The sequence below is a fragment of the Oncorhynchus mykiss genome, chromosome 18 (assembly GCF_013265735.2).
Source record: "Oncorhynchus mykiss isolate Arlee chromosome 18, USDA_OmykA_1.1, whole genome shotgun sequence".
Taxonomy (NCBI): Eukaryota; Metazoa; Chordata; class Actinopteri; order Salmoniformes; family Salmonidae; genus Oncorhynchus; species Oncorhynchus mykiss.
Window position 1 is genome coordinate 4719916 of NC_048582.1, and position 12149 is coordinate 4732064.

Sequence of the window (12149 nt, forward strand, 5' to 3'; positions counted from 1 at the left end):
TCACAGACATCATTCAAACAGTTTTAGAAACGTCAGATTGTTTTCTATCCAAATGTTCTATTTATATGCATATTCTAGATTTTTCAGCTGAGTAGCAGGCAGCTTAATTTGGGCACGTTTTTCATCCAAGCTACCCAATACTGCCCCCTACCCCAAAGAAGTTAACTTCACTGGGGTAGGGGGCAGCATTTGGAATTTTGGATGAAAAGCGTGCCCAAATTAAACTGCCTGCTACTTGGGCCCATAAGCTAGGATATGCATATAATTAGTCGATTTGGATAGAAAACACTGTTAAAATAATGTAAAAATAATGTCCGAGTATAACAGAACTGATATGGCAGGCGAAAACCCGAGGAAAATCCAACCAGGAAATACTATTATTTTGAAAGGCTGTTTTTCCATTGAAAGCCTATCCACCATACAAAGACCCAGTCTTCCTCAACATGTGACCAGTCTTTAGGCATTGTTTCAGATCTCTATGGCTTCCTCAACATGTGACCAGTCTTTAGGCATTGTTTCAGGCTTTTACTCTGAAAAATGAGGGAGATACACCGCTTTCAATGAGGGGACAGTGGAAATTTCCATCCATATGAGCCAGGCAAGTGATCGAGAGCGCGCATTTCTTGTTTACCTTTTTCCATTGACGAAGCTTTTGTCCGGTTGAAATATTATTGATTATTTATGACAAAAGCAACCTGAAGATTAATTTTAAACATCGTTTGACATGTTTCTACCATCTTTTATTGTACTATATGACTTTTCGAGAGTGCTTATTGTGCCTTTGGATTTCTGAACTAAACGCACCAACAAAATGGAGGTATTTGGACATAAAGATGAACTTTATCGAACAAAACAAACATTTGTTGCCTAACATGGAGACCTGGGAGTGCCACCAGATGAAGATCATCAAAGGTAAGTGATTAATTTTAATGCTATTTCTGACTTTTGTGAAGCTCTCCTTGGTTGGAAAATGGCTGTATGGGTTTCTGTGTCTAGTCGCTGACCTAACATAATCGCAAAGTGTGCTTTCGCCGTAAAGCCGTTTTGAAATCTGACACAGCGGTTGCATTAAGGAGAAGTTTATCTGTATTCGTATGTTTAACACTTGTATCATTTATCAATGTTTATGATGAGTATTTCTGATGTGGCTCTATGCACTTTCACCGGATGTTTGTTTGAGACAATGCATTTCTGAACACAACACACCAATTTCAAATGAGGTTTTTGGACATAAATATTAACTTTATCGAACAAAACACACATTTATTGTGTAACATGAAGTCCTGTGAGTGCCATCTGATGAAGATCATCAAAGGTTAGTGATTAATTGAATCGCTATTTCTGACTTTTATGAGACCTCTCCTTGGCTGGAAAATGGCGTTTGGTTTTCTGTGACTAGGTGCTGACCTAACATAATCGTTTGGTGTGCTTTCGCCGTAAAGCCTATTTGAAATTTTACACTGTGGCTGGATTTACAAGATGTTTATCTTTAAAATGGTGTGAAATACTTGTATGTTTGAGGAATTTTTCATTATGGGATTTGAACCAGACAGGTTAAGCACTTTGTGACAACTACTGATGTAAAAAGGGCTTCATAAAATACATTTGATTAACATGTATATCACACCAAGTGACTGGTTCTTCTGATGTTCACACAGGATACCACGTTGAGACATTCTCTACATCCAGAGAGCATCAGCAGGAAGATCAGAGAGCTAAGAAGTCTCATCACTGCCCACATTGTGAAAAGATTTTCCCATTTCTATCAAAGCTAAAAATACACCTAAAAACACACACAGGAGAGAAGCCTTACTCCTGCCCTGACTGTGGAACTCGTTTCTCTCAACTTTCCCACTTAAAATCACATGAACGTCTACATACAGGGGAGAAGCCATACTCCTGCTCTGACTGTGGAAAACGTTTTAAAACATTATATGACCTAAAAGTTCACCAGAGAACACACACAGGAGATAAGCCTTACGTCTGCTCTGACTGTGGAAAATGCTTCACAACATCAACTCATCTAAAAGTTCATCAGAGAACTCACACAGGAGAGAAGCCTTTCTTCTGCCCTGACTGTGGAACTCGTTTCTCTACATTTTCCCACTTAAAAACACATGAACGTATACACACAGGGGAGAAGCCATACTCCTGCTCTGACTGTGGAAAACGTTTTAAAACATTATATGACCTAAAAGTTCACCAGAGAACACACACAGGAGATAAGCCTTACGTCTGCTCTGACTGTGGAAAATGCTTCACAACATCAACTCATCTAAAAGTTCATCAGAGAACACACACAGGAGAGAAGCCTTATTACTGCTCTGACTGTGGGAAATGTTTTAAAACATCAAATGAGCTAAAAGTTCACCAGAGAACACACACAGGAGAGAAGCCTTTCTTCTGCCCTGACTGTGGAAAATGCTTCACAATATCAACTCATCTAAAAGTTCATCAGAGAACACACACAGGAGAGAAGCCTTATTACTGCTCTGACTGTGGGAAATGTTTTAAAACATCAAATGAGCTAAAAGTTCACCAGAGAACACACTCAGGAGAGAAGCCTTTCTTCTGCCCTGACTGTGTTAAAGGTTTTAAAACATCAACTCAGCTCAAAGTTCATCAGAGGACTCACACAGGAGAGAAGCCTTTCTTCTGCTCTGAATGTGGGGCGAGTTTCTCTCATCTGGGCACCTTAAAAACACACCAACTTATACACACCGGAGAGACTTATACCCACTGCCATACGTCTGCTCTGACTGTGGAAAATGCTTCAAAACATCAACTGAGCTAAAAGTTAATCAGAGAACACACGCAGGCGAGAAGCCATATTACTGCTCTGACTGTGGAACTAGCTTCTCTAAACATTCCCACTTAAAAACACATATACAATGGGGCAAAAAGGTATTTAGTCAGCCACCAATTGTGCAAGTTCTCCCACTTAAAAAGATGAGAAAGGCCTGTAATTTTCATCATAGGTACACTTCAACTATGACAGACAAAATTAGATTTTTTTTTCCAGAAAATCACATTGTAGGATATTTAATGAATTTATTTGCAAATTATGGTGGAAAATAAGTATTTCTATGTCTATTGTGCACGTTCCCTAAACTTGAGACATCTGTGACATTGTGTGTCCTTTTTTTTGTCCCCCAGCACAAGGTGCACCTGTGTAATGATATTGCTGTTTTATCAGCATCTTGATATGCCACACCTGTTAGGTGGATGGATTATCTTGACAAAGGCTGAAATGCTCACTAACAAGGATATAAACAAGGTTGTGCACAACATTTGAGAGAAATTTGCTTTTTGTGCATATGGAACATTGCATTTCAGCTCATGAAACCAACACTTTACATGTTTAGTTGATATTTTAGTTCAGTTTTTATTGGTAGGCCAATGTAATGTAACCTAACATACAAATGGAGTGGAATGGATGTTTTTGTCATATATAATACGTTTTGCTCTGAGACCAGGTTGTCCCTCTGCAGTATTCTGTGTGAAGGAGCTAGTAGACACTTTTTTATTGAACCTTTATTTAACTAGGCAAGTCAGTTAAGAACAAATTCTTATTTACAATGATGGCCTAGGAACAGTGGGTAAACTGCCTTGTTCAGAGGCAGAACAACAGATTTTTACCTTTTCAGCTCAGGGATTCGATCAAGCAACCTTTTGGTTACTGACCCAACGCTCTAACCACTAGGCAACCTTCCGCCCCTAACATGTATCAGATAGAGATGGTGTGATGATCACTTTTCACCACTAGTTTGGGGGGGGGGGGGGGATTGTTTTAAAACTTTATTTAATGATACACAGTTTATGAAATGAATACATGTGTTTATTAATTGTCTTTAAAACTAGATGAGTTATTTTAGTTACTGATCAGGAATGTGTTTGGAAAACTGCATTGAAAACTTTATTGATCTGCCAATGAAAAATAAAGTTACATGAATATGTACTGGTCAACCTCTTCTTCTCTTTAGTATTCAGTTCTTCATATTAGATCTGACAGTATGAATGGTTCTTATGGTTGTATTCAGTTCTTCATATTAGATCTGACAGTATGAATGGTTCTTATGGGCTGAGTGCCTGGAGTGTTTTTGTATGACTACAGTCAGGAGTTCTCTCTGACCCTGTGATGTCACCAGCACATTAAGTACATTCATCTTAAGATAGCCAGGTGAGACAACCACATGTCACAGTAAATACATTTCTCCTCAATTAGCCAGTGTCACTTAATATTATTAGTAGTAGTAGTAGTATTATTTGGGGGGGATACTCTTTAAAGACCTTTTCGGGCAGATGGGCAGGGACTCTGCTCTCCTAGCATCAGAAGGAAGCTGGTGCCACCATTGGGGTGCCAGGACAGAGAAGTGCTTTGACTGGGCTGAGAGGGAGCTTGACCTCCTGTAGCAGTGGGACGGCCATGAGACCAGAGGTGGCAGAACTGAGTGCTCGGGTTGGGATACAGGGTTTGAGCCTGAAGGTAGAGATGGGGCAGTTCCTCTTGCTGCACCGTAATTAAGCACCATTGTCTTGTAGTGGATGTGAGCTTCGACTGGAAGCCAGTGGAATGTACGGAGGAGCAGGGTGACATGGGGGAACTTGGGAAGGTTAAACACCCAGATGGACTGCAGTGTTCTAGAGAAGTTCAGTGGAGACCCATCATTCAGGGCAGGTGAGCCACCTGTTTTGAGCCCCGCAGTTTTAGCGATAACACATGGACTCTTTTTTTTTGTTTTCTTGAGTAAGGCAGCTCCAAAATGCAGGTCTTCAGCCTTCTGTGGAGGTGGGGCAAGCCCGCAGAAAATAGGGAGCTTTGCGCCGTGATCGGCTCAGTGTTCTGTCATTCATGGGGACAATACGTCACTGCCAAGTCTAAGGGTAGAAATGGAAAATTCAAGCTCCTTGGGTGCTGCCATAGAGTTACATTAGAAGTGCCCATCCAAGAAGGCTTAAGGTCATTGTCCACAGATACAGTGCCTTGCGAAAGTATTCGGCCCCCTTGAACTTTGCGACCTTTTGCCACATTTCAGGCTTCAAACATAAAGATATAAAACTGTATTTTTTTGTGAAGAATCAACAACAAGTGGGACACAATCATGAAGTGGAACAACATTTATTGGATATTTCAAACTTTTTTAACAAATCAAAAACTGAAAAATTGGGCGTGCAAAATTATTTAGCCCCCTTAAGTTAATACTTTGTAGCGCCACCTTTTGCTGCGATTACAGCTGTAAGTCGCTTGGGGTATGTCTCTATCAGTTTTGCACATCGAGAGACTGACATTTTTTCCCATTCCTCCTTGCAAAACAGCTCGAGCTCAGTGAGGTTGGATGGAGAGCATTTGTGAACAGCAGTTTTCAGTTCTTTCCACAGATTCTCGATTGGATTCAGGTCTGGACTTTGACTTGGCCATTCTAACACCTGGATATGTTTATTTTTGAACCATTCCATTGTAGATCTTGCTTTATGTTTTGGATCATTGTCTTGTTGGAAGACAAATCTCTGTCCCAGTCTCAGGTCTTTTGCAGACTCCATCAGGTTTTCTTCCAGAATGGTCCTGTATTTGGCTCCATCCATCTTCCCATCAATTTTAACCATCTTCCCTGTCCCTGCTGAAGAAAAGCAGGCCCAAACCATGATGCTGCCACCACCATGTTTGACAGTGGGGATGGTGTGATGAGCTGTGTTGCTTTTACGCCAAACATAACGTTTTGCATTGTTGCCAAAAAGTTCAATTTTGGTTTCATCTGACCAGAGCACCTTCTTCCACATGTTTGGTGTGTCTCCCAGGTGGCTTGTGGCAAACTTTAAACAACACTTTTTATGGATATCTTTAAGAAATGGCTTTCTTCTTGCCACTCTTCCATAAAGGCCAGATTTGTGCAATATACGACTGATTGTTGTCCTATGGACAGAGTCTCCCACCTCAGCTGTAGATCTCTGCAGTTCATCCAGAGTGATCATGGGCCTCTTGGCTGCATCTCTGATCAGTCTTCTCCTTGTATGAGCTGAAGGTTTAGAGGGACGGCCAGGTCTTGGTAGATTTGCAGTGGTCTGATACTCCTTCCATTTCAATATTATCGCTTGCACAGTGCTCCTTGGGATGTTTAAAGCTTGGGAAATCTTTTTTGTATCCAAAGCCGGCTTTAAACTTCTTCACAACAGTATCTCGGACCTGCCTGGTGTGTTTCTTGTTCTTCATGATGCTCTCTGCGCTTTTAACGGACCTCTGAGACTATCACAGTGCAGGTGCATTTATACGGAGACTTGATTACACACAGGTGGATTGTATTTATCATCATTAGTCATTTAGGTCAACATTGGATCATTCAGAGATCCTCACTGAACTTCTGGAGAGAGTTTGCTGCACTGAAAGTAAAGGGGCTGAATAATTTTGCACGCCCAATTTTTCAGTTTTTGATTTGTTAAAAAAGTTTGAAATATCCAATAAATGTCGTTCCACTTCATGATTGTGTCCCACTTGTTGTTGATTCTTCACAAAAAAATACAGTTTTATATCTTTATGTTTGAAGCCTGAAATGTGGCAAAAGGTCGCAAAGTTCAAGGGGGCCGAATACTTTCGCAAGGCACTGTAGAATAACTTCAAATCATGTATCTACAGTCGCTTTGATTGGACTGATCATGTCAACATCATACTTTCAACATCTGAGCTAGCAGTCATCATCATGAATCAAGTTGACAGTCTACTGGCAAATCCTTTTTAATCTTTGTCATATGAAGAGAAATAATGAGAAATTATAGATAAAATGTGTCGGTGCTCATCGGCCATTGGACACAAACATCACACAACAAATTGCAAATTCAACAATGAGTGGTTTGGAAGGAATCAGTGGCTAACTTCAAGCATTGCAAAGCAATCATTAGCCTGCTATTCAGTGGAGTTGCTGTGTGGTCCCAAGTCTAAGATTAAGGGGCCTTTTTCCTAGTTTAAAATTGTAAACATTCAACATTGGCCGTGCTGTCAGTGAAGCTTGATTTGTGACGCGCACAAAACAACTTACCTCGGTACTGAAAAATCTGACTTGAGTGAGTTCAAGACAACTGGGAACTCAGGGAATAGCAAGCTACGACTGGGAAAATACGTTTTGAACTTTCATCCAACTCGGAATTGTAAATTGGGAAGTTGGGCCTCTTTCTACAGCTTCCCATCCAGAGAATGCCAGACTTTGATGACAAAATAAACCCACGAAGGACCTCCGCGCCACCTTCCTGTTCAAGTGAGCACAGTACAACAAGGTGAGTCCAAAAATGTCTTGTATGCTTCTGCATAAATGATGTAACATGCCAGGGAGATGTGTGTACTGTAGCTAAGAAAGTAATACTAAGTCTAAGTTGTGTAGTAAGATGTTAGTAGCCCATGTGCCTCACCCTAATATTTTGGTCTTGTTTCACCTCTTAATTTTGCCTACTGTTCTGACTTGGTGGTTCACATGAAGCTTATAACATGTTTTTGAGAAATGTAATATTGTAAGAATTTTCATTGTCTGCATATATGCCCTTTTATTTATCCTACGGTTCTGACTTGGCGTACAGGGAGAACACTGTAAGAACAGCCCATGTTCTGAATTCTGTCGCTGTACATTTCAAAAGTGCTGAACAAATAGTTACATTGACTACGTCCGTCCTAGCTCGCTCATTAATGTATTAATCGAAATTACGGATTGCCTCTTATCTGTCGTCTCCTTATGCCATAGTTTGTACATCTCAAATGTCAGTAGAAACCACATTTGTTTAAGTAAGTCAGCCATGTTACTTTAAAAGACAGTAAATGAGGCTGAATGAACTGTTTCGTTGCCAGACATGGTTCCGCTGATAGCCAGGTGTAGCAGTGGTAAATTGTTGGGACTATGCTGTTTGGTCAGCTTTATGTAACAGTTTGTGTTACAATTAATTTATTGTTTAGTAATGTGTTGTGTAGTGGATTTGCTGGCATGCATCCCACTTTTTAAAAGTTTTTATTTAATCTTTATTTAACTGGTCAAGTCAGTTAAGAACAAATTCTTATATACAATGACGGCCTACCCCGGCAAAATCCAGACGATGCTGGGCCAATTGTGTGCTTCCCTATGGCACTCCCAATCACGGTCAGATGTGATTTAGCATGGCTTCGAACCAGGGACTGTAGTTATGCCTCTTGCACTGAGATGCAGTTCCTTAGACCGCTGCGCCACTCGGGAGCCCATGAAAGGTTTGCTCCCAATGTGAAGCAGGAGTTTGACGGCACAAGCAGGGAGCCCATTCAACAGAGATTTGAGAAATGTGTTGGTACTCTTATCCAGATTTGTTCCTCGCCACAAACCTGTCTCGAAGCTCGACAGACAATTTCTTTGTCCTCATTGCTTGGTTTTTGCTCTGACATGCACTGTCAACTGTGGAACCTCATATAGACAGGTGTGTGCTTTTCCAATCATTTGAATTTACCACGTGGACTCCAGTCAAGTTGTAGAAACATCTAAAGGATGATCAATGGAAACAGGATGCACTTGAGCTCACTTTGCAAAAATCGCTGAAGTTGGAGACTTTCATCTCCCTCGCCAACTTTAAACATCTGCTATCTGAGCAGCTAACCGATCGCTGCAGCTGTACATAGTCCATCGGTAAATAGACCACCCAATTTAACTACCTCATCCCCATACTGTTTTTTATTTATTTACTTTTCTGCTCTTTTGCACACCAATATCTCTACCTGTACATGACCATCTGATCATTTATCACTCCAGTGTTAATCTGCAAATTGTTAATTATTCGCCTACCTCCTCATGCCTTTTGCACACAATGTATATCTTTATTTAAAAAATATATATACTGTGTTATTGACTTGTTTATTGTTTACTCCATGTGTAACTCTGTGTTGTTGTCTGTTCACACTGCTATGCTTTATCTTGGCCAGGTCGCAGTTGTAAATGAGAACTTGTTCTCAACTAGCCTACCTGGTAAGGCTAGTTGGGTGGCGCAGTTAGGCTACCCGGGTGGCGCAGCGGTTAAGGGCTCTGTACTGCAGCGCCAGCTGCGCCACAAGAGAGGGAGGGTTTGGCCGGTAGGGAAATCCTTGTCTCATCGCGCACCAGCGACTCCTGTGGCGGGCCGGGCGCAGTGCGCGCTAGCCAAGGTTGCCAGGTGCACGGTGTTTCCTTCCTCCTTCTTCCTCAACGGTGTTTCCTTCCGGGTTGGATGGCGCTGTGTTAAGAAGCAGTGCGGCTTGGTTGGGTTGTGTATCGGAGGACGCATGACTTTCTACCTTGGTCTCTCCCGAGCTCGTATGGGAGTTGTAGCGATGAGACAAGATAGTAGCTACTAAAAACAATTGGCTACCACGAAATTGGGGAGAAAAAGGGGTAAAATTCACAAAAAAATAAAGGTGAAATAAAAAAATGAGGTTTAACATTATGGGGTATTGTGTTTATATTGACGAGGGAAAGATTAATGTAATACATTTTCAAATAAGTAACGTAACAAAATGTGGAAAAAGTCAATGATTATTGCCCTGTATATGATTCAAACTACAGATGTAAGGTTCTGAAGTGGTAAACACAATGGCATAATGGAAAATACATGTCCAATGGTTATCTCTGTATTAGTATTATCCACATTAAAACAACTAGGTAGAGCAGAGAGGACAGAGCATGTGGCTTTGTAACACACCTAGGTAGAGCAGTGGTTGTCTGTATTAGTATTCTCTCTATATTAGTATTACCAACATTAAAACACCTAGGTAGAGCAGTGGTTGTCTGTATTAGTATTCTCTCTATATTAGTATTACCAACATTAAAACATCTAGGTAGAGCAGTGGTTATCTCTATTAGTATTATCTCTATATTAGTATTACCAACATTAAAACACCTAGGTAGAGCAGTGGTTATCTCTATTAGTATTATCTATATATTAGTATTACCAACATTAAAACACCTAGGTAGGGCAGTGGTTCTCTTGGTATTAATATTATTTCTGTATTACCCACATTAAAACACCTAGGTAGGGCAGTGGTTATCTCTGTATTAGTATTATCTCTGTATTACCCACATTAAAACACCTAGGTAGAGCAGAGAGGACAGAGCATGTGGCTTTGCAACACACAGGTGTTTCATCTCCACACTGGGATGATTTTAACAGTGCAACGCCACACAGGCCTCATGCCTCTCATGTAGGAGGGTACCAGAAATAAATGAATAAAAAACACAAAACTAATGAAGGAGCACACAGGGCCACAGCACTTCAGGAACACACAGTCACCAACAATATATCCCTGGCGACAATACTTTCAACTGGCTCAGCTCGCTGTTACAGTACAGCACCACCAAATTCCATTTATTAAGTAACCATCTGTCTTATGGAACCATAATGTAACATATAATTTTGTTTTGAGAGTCCCGGATTATACTTTCTATGTTACATGGAGTCTATGAGACGAGGCTGCTCCTTAACCTACATTATAAACACACAGATCAAGAGGTGTGTTTTCCCTTCAGCATCTGTATGTGGCATAAGCTCACCCACCTCACAGCATGAATCTAAAATAGTTAACTTTGGCTGTGAGTGATGGGAAAAAATCTGACTAAGGCAATTACTTGAATAATTCAATAGATGTTTTGTTTACACATTTGATGAGTAATTTGTCTTGTTTAATTAAAAAAAGAAATTGACTTCGCTATGGGGCCGTCAATGGGAATTGGGCCATTATTCAGCTGAACTGCAGTACCGAAAATGCCATCTGAGCACAGTGGAAAGCATGCTTAGAGACTGGAAGCCTGGCCCCTTGATCCGAGAAGGATGTAATTGCAGACCGCAATTAGGGGCGTTCTCTGATATCGGGTGTTTCATGATATCAAGTTTACACCAATTGATGCTCCCCATTGGTCCGTGCCCGTTTCTTTTGTGTTGGGTACAACAGTTGTTGAGAACTGTAGAATTGTAGCTATGCCTAACCTTAACCTTTTTCCTAACCTTAATCTCAGTCTCATAACCACCGTTAATTATCATAACCTGCCACATTCGTTATCCAATCCTGCATGGTAAACAAATTCCTAACCCTCACCCTTTTCCTAACCTTATCCTCAGTCTCCTGACCTCCACTTTAATTATCCTAACCTGTTATGTATGCTTTGTGCCTAGTTAAATAAATAAATATATATAATATATATATATTTTTTTCCACCAATAGTCTCCATCAGTTTCATAACACCGAAATGTCATGTGTCAATTTGGATTATATCAGGGAACATCCACATCAAGAAACTGTACAGTAGTTCTCCTACTGGGAGGCGCGGGAAATAGATTAAAGAGTGATTGGTGCTGAGGAAGCTATGGCAGGGGATGCCCCGCAACCTGTTGAGATTCATAATGACGTTTACCAGTTGAAGGATACCGATGGTAAATATTAATTGTACGTGCGGCTGAAAGGTTTTTGGGAGTTCAGGAATTCATTTTGGAAGCATTGCAGCCAGTGGTGGAGAAAGTACCCAATTGTCATAATTGAGTAAAAGTAAAGATACTTGAGTCCTTTTCTATCAAGGTAAAAGTGAAAGCCACCCAGTTAAATACTACTTGAGTAAAAGTCTAAAAGTATTTGGTTTGACATTTACATACGTATCAAAGGTAAATGTAATTGCTAAAATATACTTAAGTATCAAAAGTAAAAGGAGAAATAATTTCAAATTCAAACGATTTTCTTGTAGTTTAAATGTACGGATAGTCAGGGGCACACTCCGACACTCAGACAGTGTGTTTCTAAATTCGCTCTGGCTAAATACTCCGATTTCAGACCACTCTCGTCTGAGTGCCAGAGGGAAGAATAATTGATGAAAAACAAACGTCCAACACCCCTTGAATACGGCCGGTGTCAGTAAACGTCGGCAAAAAAAAAGCATAATTAAATTGTTGCCTGAAGCACAGTTAAAGTCACCAATGCTCTGGATAACATGAACACAGCCTAACCAGCTCTGCTAAGGCGAGTAAAATGGTCAGAGTTCACTCATTTGTACTGGAAGTAGCTAGCAAGCTAGCCAATGCTAACCAGTTATCTTGGATGCTTGACTGCCGTTGTGAGGTCAGAACGCTTGAATCAACCCTCCTCCTCCGCCAGAGCGTCCAGTGTGGCTCTGAACGCTCCGAGAGCGATACGAACT

At 40.7% G+C, this 12149-nt stretch overlaps 2 protein-coding genes across 8 annotated transcripts in view; one reads left to right on the forward strand and one right to left on the reverse strand.

Annotated features, from left to right (window-relative positions):
* Positions 1 to 12149, reverse strand: part of LOC110516275 (zinc finger protein 501) — a 200752-nt gene that overhangs the window by 136111 nt on the left and 52492 nt on the right. The window lies entirely within an intron of this gene.
* Positions 1 to 12149, forward strand: part of LOC110516278 (oocyte zinc finger protein XlCOF6.1-like) — a 94203-nt gene that overhangs the window by 65875 nt on the left and 16179 nt on the right. For 3 of the 7 annotated variants that reach the window (XM_036951122.1, XM_036951127.1, XM_036951128.1), the window contains one exon: positions 1659 to 3644. The exons of the other annotated variants lie outside the window; for them this stretch is intronic. In XM_036951122.1, the coding sequence (XP_036807017.1) occupies positions 1659 to 2794 (1136 nt within the window). In that variant the 3' untranslated portion in view covers positions 2795 to 3644. Of the gene's footprint in view, positions 1 to 1658; positions 3645 to 12149 lie in introns of those variants that run through there. 7 annotated transcript variants of the gene reach the window in all.